Below are 18,831 nucleotides of genomic sequence, written 5' to 3'. Positions count from 1 at the left end.
AAGGACTTAACATCATCATAGTGATTCAGCCACATCAATGAGAAGTTGTGCTACATTTGTGTACAATGTATCAAAATGCATTATACTGTCATGTATAACTAATTAGAACAAAAGTAAAAGACTAATTATTATGCTTTAAAATCAATAGAAATAAAGTGGCTATTTTATTGTTAAAAAAGAAAAATAATAAAGAGATTTTGAGAGCTGCTTATCAGACTTAAAAAATATCTATTTTTTGTTGACTTTAGAGGGGAGCCCTATGCTTTTCTGAACATCTGCTTTATGAATCTGTGTTTATTATTTATTTGTACTCAGTTTGGTATCCATTCTATAAATTAACGTATTCTACACATTTTTCTTTGTTCTATAATTAACAACCATTAAAAAATGCCTTAAGTATTTATAAAATGAAAAAAAATATTTCCCTTAATAAAAAACAACACACACACTCACACACACACAAAATAATCAGAGCACAAAACAATCCAAATAAGGAGGTAGTAGAACAAACTTTTAGTCTTTATATTCTATAAAACATGTTAGTTACCCTTTACAAATTACACAAATACTTCATAATGTCATTTATGTAGTTCAGTAATTTTACTCATAGCTAGAAAATGAAATGGAATACTGATTAAACTTTTGTTTTGAAAAAGCAAAACAAAAAACTAAAAATCTCCAACTGTCAGCATATCAGGCAAGGTCCTAAGTAGGTGGTTAAGTAATGAAATAGGAAGCTGAATTCCAGAGGGCTGCAATCCATCATAGGGTATATCTCTAAATGAAGTGATACTAACACTTTACTGTGAACTGAAAGATTGGGAACAGAAGAGGGATATATCTTTAAAAATCCCTTCTTTTTAATTTAAAAGTATAACAATTATTTTAGAAATTTTGGGGAAGTATAAATTTTAAAAAAATATAAAGAGATAAATGTCATCCATTAGCCTATACTGCATAAGTCCATATAAATCTATAACTGTTTACATTTGACATATTTCTGAGAAGCTTCTCCTATAAATTTTAGAAAAGGTAAGATCATACCATATATACCATTTTGTATGCTTTATTTCACTTATTGTTACATAATAATAAGCATTTTCTATGTAATTAAATATTATAATCAGTGAATTAATAAAAAATTAATTGTGATATAAATCACAATTTTTTATTAGAAATTTGGTTGTATAATTGTCTTACTTTTGTAAAAAACATAAGAGGGTGGCATATAGGTCTTTATTTGTATTTACATTTTATTTTGATTGTTAAATTATAAAAGCAATGTCCACACATTATATACTACCCTTTTTTAGTCTTTTCAAATAATTAACTGTTTTGAATATTATATCTTTAACTTTATTCATGATTATTTTGCTGTTCTTTTCCTAATTTTGTGAAATACAGGTTTAGTTCCATAATTTCAGCCTTTAATCTTTCCAATGCACCCAGTTCATGGCTAACCTGCTTCCATTTAGCACCAATTTAGTGACCTCACAAGTTTTGAAATGTGGCACTTTTATTATATTTCAACTCAAAGTAGTTTCAGTTTTCCATTATGAAATTGTCTTTAACCTATAGGTCATTTATAAATGTTTCTTAATTTGAAAATATGTAGGAATTTTCTGGTTATCTTTTTGTAACTGGGTTAAAGCTTAAACATGTTTTGAGCAAAGAATTAGTCCATGTGATTTCAATTCTTTCAATCTGTTGACATTTGCTTTATAGATAGTATTTGATCAACTTTAATAAATGTTTCATTTATACCTGAAAAGAATGTACATTGGAGATAATATTTTTTAAATGTTAGGTCAAATATGTTGTCATATTGTTCAAGTATTTTATGTCCCTTTTCTCTTACTTGGAGGTGATAAAAACATCTCACTCTAACTGTAGACTTGTAACTGTGTCAATTTGGGGTCATAAGTTTAGAAGGCTATGCTAAAAATGCATACAAATTTAAATTTAAACTGAACTTATTATTTTGAAATGATCTTATTTATTTCTAGAATTGCTTTAATCATGGAGTCTACTTGAATCTTTCATCTGATTGCTCTGGCTAGTGTTTCAAGAACTATGTTGAATAGAAGCAGTAAAAGAGGGCATCCTTGTCTTGTTCCAGTTTTTGGAGAGAATACTTTCAACTTTTCTACATTTAGAATGATATTGCCTTGGGTTTAACATATATATAGCTTTTACAAAGTTGAGGTATATTCCTACTATCCCTAGTCTTTCTAGTGTTTTGAACATGAATAGATGATGTATTTTGACAAATGCTAGTTCTGCATCTATTGAGATAATCACGTGATGCTTGTCTTTAAGTTTATTGATTAATGAAATATGTTTATTGATTTCCATATGGTGAACCAACCTTACATCCCTGGGATGAACCTCACTTGATCATGGTGTACTATCTTTTTAATATGTTTAATATGTTTCTGTATCAATTTGCCAGTATTTTATTAAGAAATTTTGCATCTATGTTCATCAGGAATATTGGTCTGAAATATCTTCATTATTTTCTAATTTATTAGAATATAAATTTGCAAAATACTTTCTGATTATCATCTGTTTTTCATTCGTGTCCACTGTGATACTTCCTTTTTTATCACATATTTTAGTAATTTGAGTTTTCTCTTTTCTTCTCTTTGTTAGCTTGACTAAGGGTTTATCAATTTTAATTATTTTTTCAAAGAACCAACTTTTTTTCATTGATTTTCTGGATATTTTGTTTCAATTTCATTGATTTCAGCTCTGCTTTTAATAATCTTCCATCTTCTACTGCTTTTGGTGTTGATCTGCTCTTTTTCTAGGGCTTGGAGATGGTTATTTATTTGGTGACTTTCCATCTTTTTAATGAATGAGCTCAATGCAATAAATTTTCCTCTTAAGAAGTGCCTTCATAGTGTTTTGGATATATTATACTACTATTCTCATTTACCTCTAAGTATTTTTTTATTTCATCCCTGATTTCTTCTGCTATCCATTAGTCATTCAGTAGCATATTATTTAGTCTCCAGGTATTAGAGTAGCATCTATTTTTTATTTTATTATTGATTTCTAATTTTATTCCATTATGATCTGATAGAATGCAAGGTATTATCACTATATTTTGTATTTGCTAAGAGTTGCTTCATGGCCTAAGATATGGTCTATTTTAGAGAAGGATCTTTGTGCTACTGAGAAGAAAGTATATTCAGTCATAGTGGATAAAATATTCTTTATATGTCTGTTAAGTCTAAATTATTAATTGCATTTTTTAGTTCTACAGCTTCTTTATTTACTTTTTGTTTGGTGTATCTATCCAGTGATAAGAAAGGTATGTAAAAGTCGCCCAGCATTATTATGTTGTGGTCTCTTTGATTCCTGAAGTTGAGAAGGGTTTGTTTGATGTACAGAGATGCTCCATTATTTGGGGCTTAAATATTTATTTTATGTCTTGTTGATGTATAATTTCCTTAAGCAGTATGATATGTCCTTTTTTGTCCCTTTTGATTAACTTTGACTTGAAGTCCACTTTATCTGATAGAGAATAGAGACCCCTGCTTGTTTATGAGATCCATGTGAATGATACATGATTTTTTCCCATCCTTACACTTTTAGTCTGTGGATGTCTTTGCCTATGAGGTGAGTCTCTTGGAGATGGCATATTATTGGGTCTGTTTTTTTTAATCCAATTGCCAGTCTGTGTCTTTTCATTCATGAGTTTAGGCCATTTACATTCAATGTTATTATTGAGAGATTATTTTCATTCCCTGTCATTTTGATTTATTCTAGTTTTTAATTTGAATTAGTTCCTCCTTTGATTTTCTTCTGTACTTCCTCCCTTTACCAATTTTCACGTTTATTTTTCATTTCTCCTTTATAAAATATTTTCTTGCATATGTTTTGTAGTGCAGGCATTCTAGTTGTAAATTCTTTTTTTAACTTTTGTTTATCATGAAAAATTTTTATTTCATCATCAATTCTGAGGCTTAATCTTGCTGGGCATAGTATTCTTGGTTGGTATGCATTTTCTTTCAGAGTTTGGTATAGAGTATTCCAAGACCTTTGAAATTTTAGTGTCTAGGTTGAAAAATCTTTTGAGATCTGGATTGGTTTCCTCTTAAATGTGACCTGTCATTTTTGTCTGGTAGCCTTTAAAATTCTATCCTTATTTATATAACAATGTGCCGTGGTGTGGGTTTGTCATAATTTTGAACCTTTGGGGTTCTGTAAGCATCCTGTATCGGATTTTCCATATTATTCTTTAGGTTTGAGATATTATTTCATTGAAAAAAATGATTCATTCCTTTCATTTGTATCTCTAAACCTTCATCTATCTCAATAAATCTTAAATTTGGTCATTTCAGATTACCCCATATTTTTTAGAAGTTCTGTTCATGATTTCTTAAACATATTTTCTCCATAGTCAACACTATTTTCAAGATCCTATTTATTTTTTTCATTGCCTGAAACTGTGTCTTCCAAGTGGTCTAGTCTGTTGGTGCTTTCCATTGAATTTTTATTTATTTATTTTTTAGTTGTACACAATACCTTTATTTTGTTTATTTATTTTTATGTGGTGCTGAGGATCGAACCCAGGGCCTCACACGTGCGAGGTGAGTGCTCTACCGCTGAGCCACAATTCCAGCCCTCCATTGAATTTTCAATTTGGTTTATTGATTCCTTCATTTTGAGGATTTCTGCTTGGTTTTTTTTTAAGAATCTGTATTTCTTTATTGAAGTGATCATTCACTTCCTGTATTTTCTATGTATATTCTAAACTCTTTATCTGATATTTCTTCCACTGTGGCATCAATGGATTCTGTTATTGAATTATCTTGGTTTGTTTGGGGTGATTTGTTCCCTTGCTTTTTTCACATATGTGTGCCTACCCATGTAACAGTATGGATTGGAGGCAGTAGAGTTTCTACCCTGTAGACTTATAGTGTCCTTGAAGGTTTCCATTTCCTCATCTTTTAGGGGGAGACAAATAAACCACCACAAATGCAAACAATATATAGCATTAAACTAAACAGTTCCTGCTATGACATCTACAGTGTTATAACAAACAAAAAGGATATGATCTGTTATTGACTACAAAAAAAAAAAGTCTGCAAAAGGGCTTACAATTTTGAATGGTGGATAGGGAAAGAAGAGAAGTGATAGATGTTATAATTGTCAGGGAAGAGGGCAGAAAATAGAAGTAAAAAATTAAAGAAAGAGTGAAGAGAGAAAAATAGAGATTGGTTGTTAGTAGAAGAAAAGAGAGAATCAAGGGAAACAGATACGAGAGAGCAAAAGTATAAAGTAAAAATTTTAAAAATAAAAGAAAACAAAACTGAAATAGACTAATCAAACATCTTAGTCCTCAAAAAACTGACCCATGAAAAATAACTGGCTTTAAAAATGCTAGAAATTAAAAAATATGAATATGTATAAATGTCCATGAACCATTAAGGTCACAATTAAATAAACAAATAAAGAAGAGAGAGAGAGAGAAAAGAAAAAGAAAGAATGAAAATGAAAAAGAATCTCTACAAAAAGTTAAAAAAGTGTTTCTTTTGGAGTTCAAAAGATTCCTGGCTTTCCTTTTTCAGCAGTGTTAGGTGGGGTCACCTGGGGTATGATGCTTGCTCCAACCTCAGGATGGGGTTGCTAAAATGAGAAAGTTAATCCTGTCGGTGGAACTCCTAGATGTGGGGTTTAGGCTTAAGCAGGCTCCAGGCTCTTTCTTCGATGAGTGTCAATTGGTCTGGACATTTAAAATCAGTGTACCTCCAGGGCCCAGCAGTTGCCAGTCCATGCTGGAAGACTGCACCCCAGGGATCTCCTCTGGGTTCCATTCATGTGATAGAGGAAACAATTCTTAGTCCACTCTGTCACCTGCGGACTCCACATTTCCTGGTCTAGGGTTTGGTCTCCAACCTCAATCTGTTCCCCTCCTACCTTTTTGAAACCCTGGCCAGGTGCATCTCTCCCAGCCAGTCCTGCAAGCAGCCGGTTTGGAGGGGAAGGGAGAGAGCTGGGTGGGTTTCCATGATTAGTTGTCCCCCGGGTAAATCTCTCTCCACCTTTTGATTTTCTCCTGGTCACTTAGGCTCAACTTAAGTCGAGAATTATGGGTTTGCAAGGAATTGGTTACCCCAGCTCATGGCACTACTCAGCTGCGAAATGGTTCCTTCTTCTGTCTTCCACACACAGCCGGGAGACATGCAGTTTCTTTCCCTTACAAGGACATTACGTAGAGTGCCCTTCAGTTTAGTTGGGCAGTGTCTTTGATCTCTAAACTCTTTGTACTCAGACATGCCTCAGTCTTCCTAAAATTTCAGGTTCCTTTAATTCCCTTATCCCTCCACTTTGCTTGTGGAGGGACTGCTTTGGCTGGTACCTCTGTCAGTAGCAGAGACTGAGGATTTCTTCCTTATTTTATTATATTCAACATCTTGAGTTTCTGATCTGCTTTGAGTGTCCAGTAATGAATTCCTCCCCCCGTCCCCCCCACCCCGCGCAATCCCACCCCAGCCTTTTTTGTTCATGAACTTTGCTGAGAAGCTGCCTGATTTCTTGGTTTCTTGCCATGGAGCAACCAGGAAAGGGACATTCTTTCTCTATTTCGCCCTCTTGAAAGCCTCCCCTCCATTAGTTTTTGTTGTTAATTAGTATTTATTATCTCTCCTGTAGGAAAGAAACTCAGGATTTGGGGGGATTTTTATTTTCAAGTTATTAAATTTTTAAAATACTATGCACTGTAGTATTTAGACAAGTATAATTTTTACTGATTTCTTTCTACATCATCATTTCTTAAATTCAATAAGTCCCTGAGTTCCCCCCCCACACACACACACATAATGGTTCTATGGGGTTCAAGATGGAATAAACAGATCAATCAGATACACTTAAGTTAGATTTAAATTCAGAACTGGGCTAAGTGGAGAAGTTGGGGTAACATACAAGGTATTCATTTTGTTGATGTGAATTATAGCGGGGCAACATAGCTCTGGAGCCAGGTTTTGGGGAAGGGGCAAGCAACTTTCCAATCTCCAATACAGTGAATGAAAATGGTATGATAGTGGGACTCAGCTGGAACAACAATCTCCTATTATCCATGATTACAGCAAGGTGGCAGCTTTCTTGGTGGGCTGCTTCTATGGTATCATTCTGGGAATAATCTGGAGACCCAATCTAGAGACTGCTTCCTCAACTTTTCTAAAGATTTTGTAGATATCTAATTCCTGTATATCAAGTTTCCTGCATATGCTAGCCAGAGTGACTTCTATTATCTGTAATTGAATTGTGGCTGATATATCATCCTTGACTATTCTTCTCCCTACCATATTATGTCCTATAGGTCAGTGTTCTGTCAGGCAAACCTAAATGTTTTTCACATAATCCTCTTCTCCATTCTCACTTCCTCAGTTTGGCTCTTCATAATCTCTCAGCTAAACTATAAGCCATCCTCCTGATTGTTTTCCATTCCTTCAACCTCTGTCTTTCTAGATATAAACTTAAAAACATGATTGTTGTGCTTAATTACAAAGAATAACTTTCCATTTTTGTTTTGTATGGATTGCAAGGTTCTCAGATCATAGTCAATTTTTCTAGCTTCATATCTTATGACTTATGCATAATCATTCCATGCTCCAATTACATTGAACTATTTACAATTCTTTGTACTTTTATAGATTTCTTTCCCCTATATGCCATACCTTGAAAACTCCTAGTTATTTTCTTATGAACTAGATAAAAGGTTACATGTTTTCCCAATGTTGTTCCAAAACATGGTTAGTCTCTTCTATACTGAAAGATTTTATGTTGTTGTGTATCTTTAACTTGTTAGACTATAAGCCACACAAGAACGAGGACTTTGTCTTATTTGTCTTTATATCCCCCATACTTTGAATGAGGCCAGCCACAAAATAAGTCAAGGATACATGTTTTTAGGATGCATAAATGGAACAGTTAAGAGGTATGTGGAATTTCTTTCTAGTACAACAGTAACCTATAAAAACTGTAAAAATAAAAGGTTACCTGGCATCACCCAGAATTGAAATCATACGGTATTGAGGTAACTCAGAAGATGCTACATGTGCTAGGATTCCAAAGAGCCTTTCAGCCATTATCATATCATTCTGTGTCACCTGAAGAGAAAAAATAGAGAGGTGTCCAAAATGACATCGTTTCTTATTTGGATACAATATAATTCCAAAGAAATATTTAGATTAAATATTTTCTTTTAGCCCAGGAAAGCACATTCCCCTGAACTATAGGGAGAGGAGTTTTCATTGATATTTTTCTTTTTTCGTTGAACCTAATTAAAGTGAAGATATTCAAATGTGGGCTTATGGAAGTTGATTGGAGGATGATAAGTTAGCTCTGAATTAGAAGGCGTGTTTCCTCAAAATTATGCCTGAGAAGTCTTAAATTCTTAATGAAAAATTTCCCCAGAAATCCTATAGCTTCCTAAATTAGAATGATTTAATGGGAAAATTCCCATGTGTCAATGGAAGAGATTTATTTTAATAATGTGTCAAGGGGAAGCTGTGCTGTTGTTTATAGCTTGCTCCTTCCTATAAGGATAATTTGGTTCCTTCTTTGAGAGATGGAATTCTCACAGGATTAGCAAAGATGCTGCTATTCATTCAAAATTTACATCAGCCTTTCTCCAGAAAAAGAATAGCATGTCACAAGTAGATCCTGTGAGGGTTCACTCCTGGGTCAACCAAGATAGTACTAAAAGCTGAAAGCAAGACTTGAGTTAATTTTTATTGTTTTATTTAATATAAAATAGGGTTGTTTACATTTTAAACAGTGTCAGTTTGTTTGCACTATATAATTCATGAGTCTCATTCAGTGGCCACTGTGCTCCCTAAGGAACATTTGGCATTACCTGGAGACATTTTTGGTTATCAGAACTGGTGGAGGGGTGCTACAGAGTGTAGTGACCAGGACTGGTTCTAAACATTTTATAATACATAGGATAGTCCATACAATAAAGAATTATCTAGCCTGAAATGTCAATGAAACTTAGTTTGAGAAACCCTGGTATAGTTAAATTTTGGATCTTTAAAGAATTTAGTCCTAACATTAGCTGTTAAATTAATACTACACAGGCATCTTCTGAAAAATAAACCCATAGTTCATATACACATAAATGAGTACAGAATGACTTTCTTATCCTGGCGCCTCAAGTTCTGCCTTTAGCTGACAACTAAGTTATTTGGTCCAATATAGTCACCTAGTGGCCAATGTAGGCCACTACTCCATCTTTTCTTCTTGATGCTCATAATTAATTCTACCTCAAGTAATATCATTCTCTCTTATACAAAGAGAAGTAGAAATGCTGTGTATATTATTATATAATATCAAGAATTATATTATTACATGTTTTAATAAAGTATCAAATATTCCTGGAACTGACATTTTCAAAAATTTAAATCAGAGTAAATTGTTTTGTTTTTTTTTTTACCTGGTCCAGGGATTGAACCCTGAGTAGCTTAACATCCCCAGCCCCCTTTTAAATTTTTTTTTTTTATTTTGAGACAGAGTCTTGCTAAGTTGCTTCGAGTCTCATTAAATTGCTGATACTGGCTTTGTAGTTGCAATCCTCCTGCCTCAGCCTCCCAAGCTACTGGAATTACAATATCCGTTCTAGAAATTCTTCTCTACTTTATATAATTATACTATCCCGTTTAATTTAAAAACTTCATAAGAATGATTATTCCTCTAGTAATGATCCATATCTGAGCAAATGCCTATGAAGGGTTAATTGGGGTAACAGTTTGGCCATTAGTGAGGGAGAATTGCCTACCAATAACTAAATAACCATTCTATTTTCAGTTCAGACTAATTTCTGAAACCTTTGGGAGTATTTACCAGGGCCCACCAGGGACTCATAATTTCTCTTTGGGGAAGTAATGAAAGGTCCAGAAGCATACACAAGACTGAACAAAATCTCTTGAGAACTGGCTGAAGAAAGGTCACGTGAAGATTCCAGATTTGCCTGACATCTTCTATAGATGTCTGATACTGTGGTCATGGACCTACCATGGTTGACGTAGATTTCATATGGTTGCTTTTACATCAACAGAGAGATCTCTATTCTCCTAATAGTATGCTAGATTTTTGGAGTCTAGGCTGGACATAGCTGTAGTCTATCAGTTGTAGGGAAATATAGTTATTGTGCCAGCAAAGTTGACTACAGTTCATTTTATAGTAAGGAAGTTTTCTGAATCATGAGAGGTATTCTAATAAGACCAACACATATGAAAGACTCTTAGTTCTTTTGAATAATTATTTAAACTCAGTAGACCAGAGGGATAGCTTCTTTTTTCTTCCAAATTAATAATTAAAGAGAACACGGTCATTGAGTAGCTAGGAGATTACCCGTGACAGCAGAATTAATCTAAAAATAATTTTTCATTAATAATTTTCCAGCTATTCAGATTCAGGTCTGAGTTATCCAATATAGTTATGATACAACTATCAACAAAGCAGTCCAGATGGTTGCTTACACTTTATTTTCTCCTCTCACATTCATACAGTTATTCTCTCCCCCTGTCCCCATTTTATTCTTCCCTTCCTCTACCTTATTATCTAACATTTAAGTTTCACTTCCTCATTCCTTCTTGCATACCAGGCAGTGTGAAAAGCACTTTGAAAAATACAAAGACCACATTACCTGTTGAAGATTTACAATTTTTTTTTGTTTAAAACTGTTAGTCCTTACAAGATCTCTAAGCAACTCAGTGAGACCCTGTCTCTAAATAACATACACATATATAATATATACATATATATACACATATATAAATATATAGAGAGAGGGCTAGGAATGTGGCTCAGTGGTTAAGTGCCCCTGGGTTCAATCTCTGCTACCAAAACAAAACAAAACATAAGAAACAAACAAACAAACCAAAAACAGTCACTCCTACCAACTTTTTATCTGAGTATTTACTAACAACAGTAAAAGTGCATAATATGGGGCTGGTGTTATAGTTCAGAGGTAGAGCACTCACCTGGCACATGTGAGGTGCTGGGTTTGATCCTCAGCACCACATAAAAATAAAATGAATAAAATAAAGGTATTGTGTCCAACTAAAACTAAAAAAAATATCAAGAAAGTGCATATTACTATTCACCATGAACTTATTACTATTTTATTTTAAAATTTTGTCTAGTGCTTTAGAATTTTAGGGTAGAGTTTTAGATTTCTGACATTTCAAATGTAAAAATTAAAACAATATATTTTTCAAAAGTTCTATCGTGATTACCTAGATTCTTAACCATTTTTAATCATTATTTTCCCCAAAGGGAACATTTTTATTCTGCAGTTTGCAAAGTCCTTTACTTACCTCTGTTCCATTTATTTTCTGCATACTAAAATGGCTTAGCCTAAATAGTACATAGTATTTCCATAGTGTAAAATTGACAACTGGATTTCCTTGAGGATCAATTGTCAACTGGTCAATACGGCGAAGTTGGGCTAGTGCATTAAATTGCTGCAGCATTATAAGATTTGTTTCCTTAAATTTAAGGTGCTGTAATAATAAAACACACACAAAAAATCTGAATATTGAGTTTAACCATCTTAAAATATTAACATTAAAGCTTCACTGAACATTAAAGCTTCACTGATCATTTCCTAACTAAATCCACAAGCTTCAGGCTTAGCAAATATGTCTTCAATTACATTAAATCAACTGGATTACATAACTTTAATCCCACTATTACATCATTGATGGAATTCATCCAGTATTTAATTCTGGTGATTCCTTCTGCAAAGGATATCCTCATTTATTAACAAACTAGAATTCTTAATAGTTATATAAACATGAAATAATTTGGACTCTTTCAGATGTTACATTATACATTTTATATTGAAATTAAACGAAAGAAAAAATTCAGAACTTTATATGGTTTACAAAACTTCTAAGAATTAGTTTTAATCACTATTACTTGTATCTTTCCAAATACTGTGTATGCTGGTTAAGTTGGTTATAGAAAAATCAAATCTCTACAACTGAAATATTAATGCAAGTGTTTTGTGAATTCGGAGGCTCTTTTCTAACATACTGTCTGCACCTCTACCTATCTTATTTAAGAAGGAGGAAGTAAGGTACAAAAGGGCAAGTGAGGAAAATCAATCAGCAAAGAGAGAAAAATAATAATCATAAAAACTCAAGAGAAAACTCATTATAAAAATTACAGGTTCTGAAAATGCTTAATAATAAATAATATAATAACACCATAATTGGGGAGTCTAATTTCTCAAAGCAACTTTAATATGCTACTAAATTTGTTTTCAATGTTTTTAGAGGACTATTGTAAATATAAATTACTGTATAATTTACATAATACATACCTAGTATTGTCTCATCAGTGCCAGATACAATACCTGGATACATAGTAGGGCTATGCAATTCTATTGAATGCTTTATAAAATAGAAATATAATTTGAATAAAATTGTTGATCTTTCATACTACATAAAGGCTCATTTTCAGAGATGAAATCTCTAATACAAGATCATTTATGACTACTAATTTAAATCCCAGCACCAGAAAATCAACACAAAAGCTTAGTCTCCCTTCCTGCATAAATAAAAGTTAAAACAGACCTTTGGCTTGAACATACAAGTCATGATTAAGAATAATTGAAAGATATTACCAAAGGGAAATGTTTACCAGAGAATTAGGAAACTTCATCTTCAATTTGGGGAGCACTTGGACAATTTCGTCAAACTCTATGAATGTGAAGGAGACTGTCGTGACCATTCCTGCTGTTTGGACACTCCAATTTCGATCCAGAGATTCTAGTGCTCCTGAACCATACAGGGAAAGTGTATCCCCATCTACTTCAACAAGGTATGTGTCTGTGACAGATAAACCTAATAAAGCATTGTTGAGTCCTGAATCTAGAGACCTGGAAAAACCAAAGCATAATTTTAAGTGAAAGTTGTATCGTGCAAACCAAATAAAAGAATACAAAGCCACATTGGAAAAGCTCCTTTGATATTATACTCATTTTTTTCAATTCAGTAATTAATTTTCAATAGACTATGTGGAAGATTTATATTATTCTAATATATTTTAATTAAAATAGAAATATTATGAACAAACCCAAATTAGTTATATTAATGAAAGAATCATTTATTATATTTTTGTGTATGTATACACGTGATTGTGAGGATTGAACTCAGAGTACTCTACCAATCAGCTATATCACCAGATTTTTTTTGTTTTTCTATTTTGAGAAAAGACCTTGCTAAATTGCCCAGGTTGGCCTTGAACTTGATGATTCTCCTGCCTTAGCCTCCCGCACAGCTGGGATTACAGGCCTGTACCACCACACCTGGTGCATTTAATATATCTTTAATATGTCATGAATCTTTTTTTTCATGTCAATACAAACAGGTTTTTCTAATCTATGAAACTATCAGGGTAGAAAAAAATGTCTTTTACAAAATAATATTTTTATAATAAAAATTACATAATACATAAACATGTTGGAAAACATAATAGCTATTAGTTTACTTCTTATATGCTAGATTAAGTAGTATCTTTGACTTTGTATTTTTGAATTCCTCATGTGTTTTGAAATTCCATAAGTGTATACAAAATATAATTGTTAAAGTTTTTGAAGATTTCCTCCCCAGTTTGAAATAAAAAATAATGAAAGCAATCCATTATTAATATTATATATTCACAAAATCTCTTCATATACTTTACTGAACATGGTAATTGTTAGTATTTCCAAATTAGAAGCTATATTATCTATAAAAGGCTACCTAAATGATAATAGCTAAGGAATAAGTAAAATATTATGATCCAACTCAAAATTTTGTGAATAGAGATGTAAACGATGATGGAATGTGATGGACATCATTATCCAAAGTACATGTATGAAGACACGAATTGGTGTGAACATACTTTATATACAGAGATATGAAAAACTGTGTCCTATATGTGTAATAAGAATTGTGATGCATTCTGCTGTCATGTATTTAAAAAATAAAAGTGATTAAAAAAAAAAAGAGATGTAAGTATTTACTCAACCTCAAAATTTAAACACTGCTTGGCTTTTTTTGTGGGGTGGTAGATACCAGGGATTGAACTCAGGGGCACTCAACCACTGAGCCACATCCCCAGCCCTATTTTGTATTTTATTTAAAGACAGGGTTGCTTAGTACCTCGCTTTTGCTAAGGCTGGCTTTGAACTCTCAATCCTCCTGCCTCAGCCTCCCCAGCCACTGGGATTACAGGCATGTGCCACTGCACCCAGCTTACTGCTTGGCTTTTGTTGTATGTGTTTTCACTCTGTCATTTTCGCTTTCAGGCACTATTTACTAGCCTGTGTGTTGTTTTCCTTTGTGCTGCTGTGCACATTTGCACACTCTTCCAATGTCAATTCTCACACTGTATATATATTTACAATTTTGCCTCTTCTTACAGAATGAATTCATTGAAGCTAAAGACCATATATAAATATTTTTAACTTTGGTGGCTCTGAAGCTTAGTAATGGGCTTTACATAATTTATAGTATATTAATGTATTATTAAAGATCCTCAACATTTTTATAATGCTCATGTTGGGAAATAAGACTGACAAACCATTATTACTCTATTGGTTTATCATACTTATTTTGACAGTACTACTTAACCTTTTTCATGTTGTTTATTCAGTAACAACCAAAGTAGTAATGTCAGTATATTCTAAGTGAATATGCAATCAAGAAAATATGAAAAGGCTTAATTTCTACCAGATTTAAGGCTGAAGAGAGACAATATCCAAATATTCAATGAGCACTAGTATATGAACAGTCTCAGATGATAGTCTTAGAAAGGTAAAGGCTGATAGCACAAAAATAAGACAAGGATCAGTTCCATTTTTTGTACTTTGGGCAATACTTGGAGCTAGGTAGAGCATATAAGCATTACTGGAATAGGACAAAAGATGGCAGTTTGAGCATTTCACTGCCACTAAAATAAAGAAGACTTGATGAAGAGTGCATACTCTTCTGTAGCACTTACTGCACTGCATTGCAATTATCTGTTGACTTGTCTATTTCTCTTACTAAACATTGTGATCCTTGAAGGCTTGAATTTTGCCACATTTGCTATGGTGGGGCCAACCACAGTTCCTAGCACATACTTTCTTGATACATATTTCTATAATGAATTAATAAAGTGAGAAAAACTTTATAAGAATCTATTGAATTTTAAGAAGGATGTTCCTACCATAGCTATGGTTTCACAAATGGGGTAAAATCAGTGATATAGGCACAGAAAAAGGGTATTATTAGCAAGAAAGTTGTCTCAGGTTTGGCAAAGATATATAATGAAGAAAGAAGGTGAAGGGGGAGAAAAAACTAATTGGCATAGGGGTGCCTTATGACCACAGAAAAAGAAGCTTAACCAGCAAAAGAAGTTTAGTTTTAATGGGAAAATGATGGGTCACTAGAGTTATATAAAAAATATGAATAAATCCTTTGGGAAATGATGTCTTATATATTTGAAAATGTCTTTATTTTCTTTGTGTGAGTAAAATTTTTAAAAAGAGACTCCAAAATAAAAAGTCTATCATTAGAAAGGGATTAGTTATTTTGTGTAAACAATGACCAAAGAAACTGCTGAGAAAGAAGTGAAATAAAAATTGTCTACAATCATCAAAACAGTAATATGGTAATAAAAGCAGAAGAAAGTTTTCTCCAACTTATATAGATCTCACATGGATATTTGGCAAAAACAAATACAAATTTGCTGGGCTACAGACTAAATCATCCTTTCAATAGGACATGTAGCATCTGTTAACCCATTTCAGTTATTTTCTGTGTGAAGTCTTTGACTTTAGCCTCAAACCCTGGCCAATATTAATAAATTTGCTCCTCTTGGGAGATATGTCCTGACTTCCCTAGAAAAGACTTAGATGACTGGGGATGTAGCTCAGAAGTAGAGGACACTGTGTGTCTATCATACGAGATGTCTAGCATGCTGGGTTCAATCCTCAGCATAGAAACAAAACTAAACAAACAAACAAATAAAACTTAGTAAGTTTTTAAACAATGTTTTTATGTTGGAGGTTGTCCATCCAGTTTTCCTTGTATGTACAGTAGATATCTTTTTAGTCATAGATATGTATATATTAATTCATTAATTCATTCACTCATTAATTTATTGAACATCTGAAGATGTTCACTATATACAAGACATTGTGCTAAGAATTCTGGCATAGGCCACTAAATTATGTCTATTGATAAGGGCAATCAGTATAGAGATCATGTGCAAATTTTTGGATATATTAAACTTACTGCTCACTTTTATTGGGCTGTGGTTCCAGAAATATAAATTCCCTAATCCTACCCTGCAATCAACCCAATAAGCACAGGAGACATAATTTCTCAATTGAAATGACCTCAACATTTCATTAAATCAATAGGTTTTTGTGGAGAGCTTATTATGTGTCAGATATTGTGCTAGGCCCTGGAGATTTAAAAATAAATCAAGATATATTTGCTCTCAAGGAGCTCCCATTCTGGATGGGGGATGAAAATGAAGAGAAATATATATATTATGTGTAATATAATGTGCTTATTGTCATATAATGAATATTTAAACCATATGCTATAGAAATACAGTAAGAAATGACTAATTCTTCTAGAGGGGAGAAATCAGGTTTCAAAAGGAAGTAGCATTTAAACTGATTCTTGAGTGATGAATAGTAGAATTTCATCAGAAGTAGGAGGAGAGGGGCATAATGAAGAAAGACATAGAAGTCTGATTATATGTAACATATTCATGTAAGCACAATTTAAGTATGGCTGGAACACTGAAACACGGGACTAGAATACTGAAATATACAGGCGAGTAGTAGCTGGAGATAAAGTTGAAAAGTCTGATTTTATCTTGTAGGGTTCAGGAACAGAAAATGTTTTAAAATAAAAATGTAATAAGACCTTTCAGTGCATGTTTTTAAGCAACTTCAAAGCACCATGCATGGATCTAAGTACTGGTGCTGGGAATACAAAGACGAAGGAAATAAGATGAAATGGACCTTCAAGGATCCACTTCAGATAGAGAAGTTGATCAACTGTGTGGCTGATAGAGCAGAGAGAAGCTAGTTGACACTACTGCACTGTAAGAATACAAGTGCAATAGTGTCAACTAGTCCTTATAAGAGTATACCAGAAAAAAAATGATACAGTGTAGTAGAAATGGCACTGGCAAAAAAATCAGGCCTTCATTCAAATTTTAGATGATTTGATGGTTAGGCTTTTCAATTTCATTGAGTTTCAGTTTCTTCATATGTAAAATATAGCGGACAGTGAGACATCAAATAGGAATAATCTTCAAGATTTTTAGTGGTTAATTTCAAGTCCAAATGTTCATCTATTTGACTTGATCTTTATATAAGAATGAATTAGAAAAATACTGTATTCCTTCTCAATTAGTGGGTGACCCTAAGAAAAGACAGGATGCTTAACTTAAAGCAATAAAGTAATGAGTTCCCAAAAGGCAGGCTAAATGTAAAACATACTACTAAATGTCTAGATGGAAAAAAAGACAGCATTTCAGAGGTTTAGTATTTTTTTTAACCTTTAGGCTTTTTATAACAGGCTAGAAAAGAAATACTTAAAATCTTTCGGAAGATTCTTTTCCTAGTGAATAAGTGGTGCTGATTCCTATAATAACTTATTTTATGAATTTCTATTACAACATTCATAGGTGTGGAAATTCATTTTATGCATTATATTTTATTATAGTAGTGTTGGCTAAAATACCAGTGTTCATAGACAGGAAATGACCAAAAATAAACCAGTTTCACTGCACACATCCAATGTAAGCAAAGAAAACATTACACCAGTATTTTCCAATTTCTGCCAGGCAAAAGAAACCTGCCATCTGTCATTTCACTGTAGAGCTATCCAAAGTATAGTGAACAGTAAAATCATTAATGGGATATAGCAAAGTTTTAAAGAATTTCTTCCCTTAATGTGTCTATAATGTTTTCATGGACATTTGTTGCCAGGCATTTAGTTACACACCCATAAGCCAAAGGTCACAGACACTGTAACACAAGAATTAGCCACTTCTTTGGCATTACAAAATACTAAAGACTAAAAATGATTACTTAAAATGGAAAATTTCATGCAGTATTAAAAAACAAATTGAAACACTAAGGAAGAGACTTCATGGCTCTCTAGAGTAGTCTTCCACCCCCCAAAAGAGTAAGACTCGCATCATCTTCAAAAAATATATTTTAATTAAATTTTTTAAAGACTTACAGAAAATGTATTACTATAACTTCTAACATTTAAAACTCTTTACTTTGCACTTCTATATAAAAGAGCAGATTGACACAGCAAATGTGTTTAAAAACCTATTAAAGAATGGGGAAGTAATTGAAAAGATATAAACTCACTACAAGAAGCACATCAGGGGAGGTAGCAGGAGATTTCAGCAAATTTATGAGAGCTGGAACATAAAGACTAGTAAATGATGAAGTGGGGGAAAAACTGATGGCCTTGAATATGCAATGGAGATAAGAACAAAGACAGCAGTCAAACTGCTTGAATGAACTGTGGAAAAGGAAGAAGAGTAAATATGATAGAGGATGGGAGGCACAGGGGCATTAATTGAAGATCTATAAAAGACCACTCCCAACTACCTCTCTCACTGACAAGAAAACACTCAGAGTGGCATTACAGAGCAGTGGAAAAAGAGAAGAATACTTGATAAATGCCATTAGGGTAACTGGCTATTCCCATGGTGGTGGTGGTAGGGAATCAGACCTTAATCTCAAAAATAAAAATAAATTCCAGGTGTAATAAAGACTTTGGAAAGGCCAAATTTTAA

The 18,831-nt window shown here is 33.0% G+C and overlaps 1 protein-coding gene across 2 annotated transcripts in view; it reads right to left on the bottom strand.

The window, feature by feature from the left end:
• Lrrc49 (leucine rich repeat containing 49) overlaps positions 1 to 18,831 on the bottom strand; it is a 171,569-nt gene that overhangs the window by 18,916 nt on the left and 133,822 nt on the right. For both annotated transcript variants that reach the window (XM_027926029.2, XM_027926032.2), the window contains 3 exons: positions 12,664 to 12,901; positions 11,334 to 11,519; positions 8,011 to 8,120 (listed from right to left, as the gene is read on the bottom strand). In XM_027926029.2, coding sequence (XP_027781830.1) covers positions 8,011 to 8,120; positions 11,334 to 11,519; positions 12,664 to 12,901 — 534 coding nt within the window. The remainder of the gene's footprint in view (positions 1 to 8,010; positions 8,121 to 11,333; positions 11,520 to 12,663; positions 12,902 to 18,831) is intronic.

Source organism: Marmota flaviventris, chromosome 2 (assembly GCF_047511675.1).
Source record: "Marmota flaviventris isolate mMarFla1 chromosome 2, mMarFla1.hap1, whole genome shotgun sequence".
Taxonomy (NCBI): Eukaryota; Metazoa; Chordata; class Mammalia; order Rodentia; family Sciuridae; genus Marmota; species Marmota flaviventris.
The sequence above is the reverse complement of the archived record's forward strand: the minus strand, read 5'-3'. Positions and strand labels throughout refer to the sequence as shown.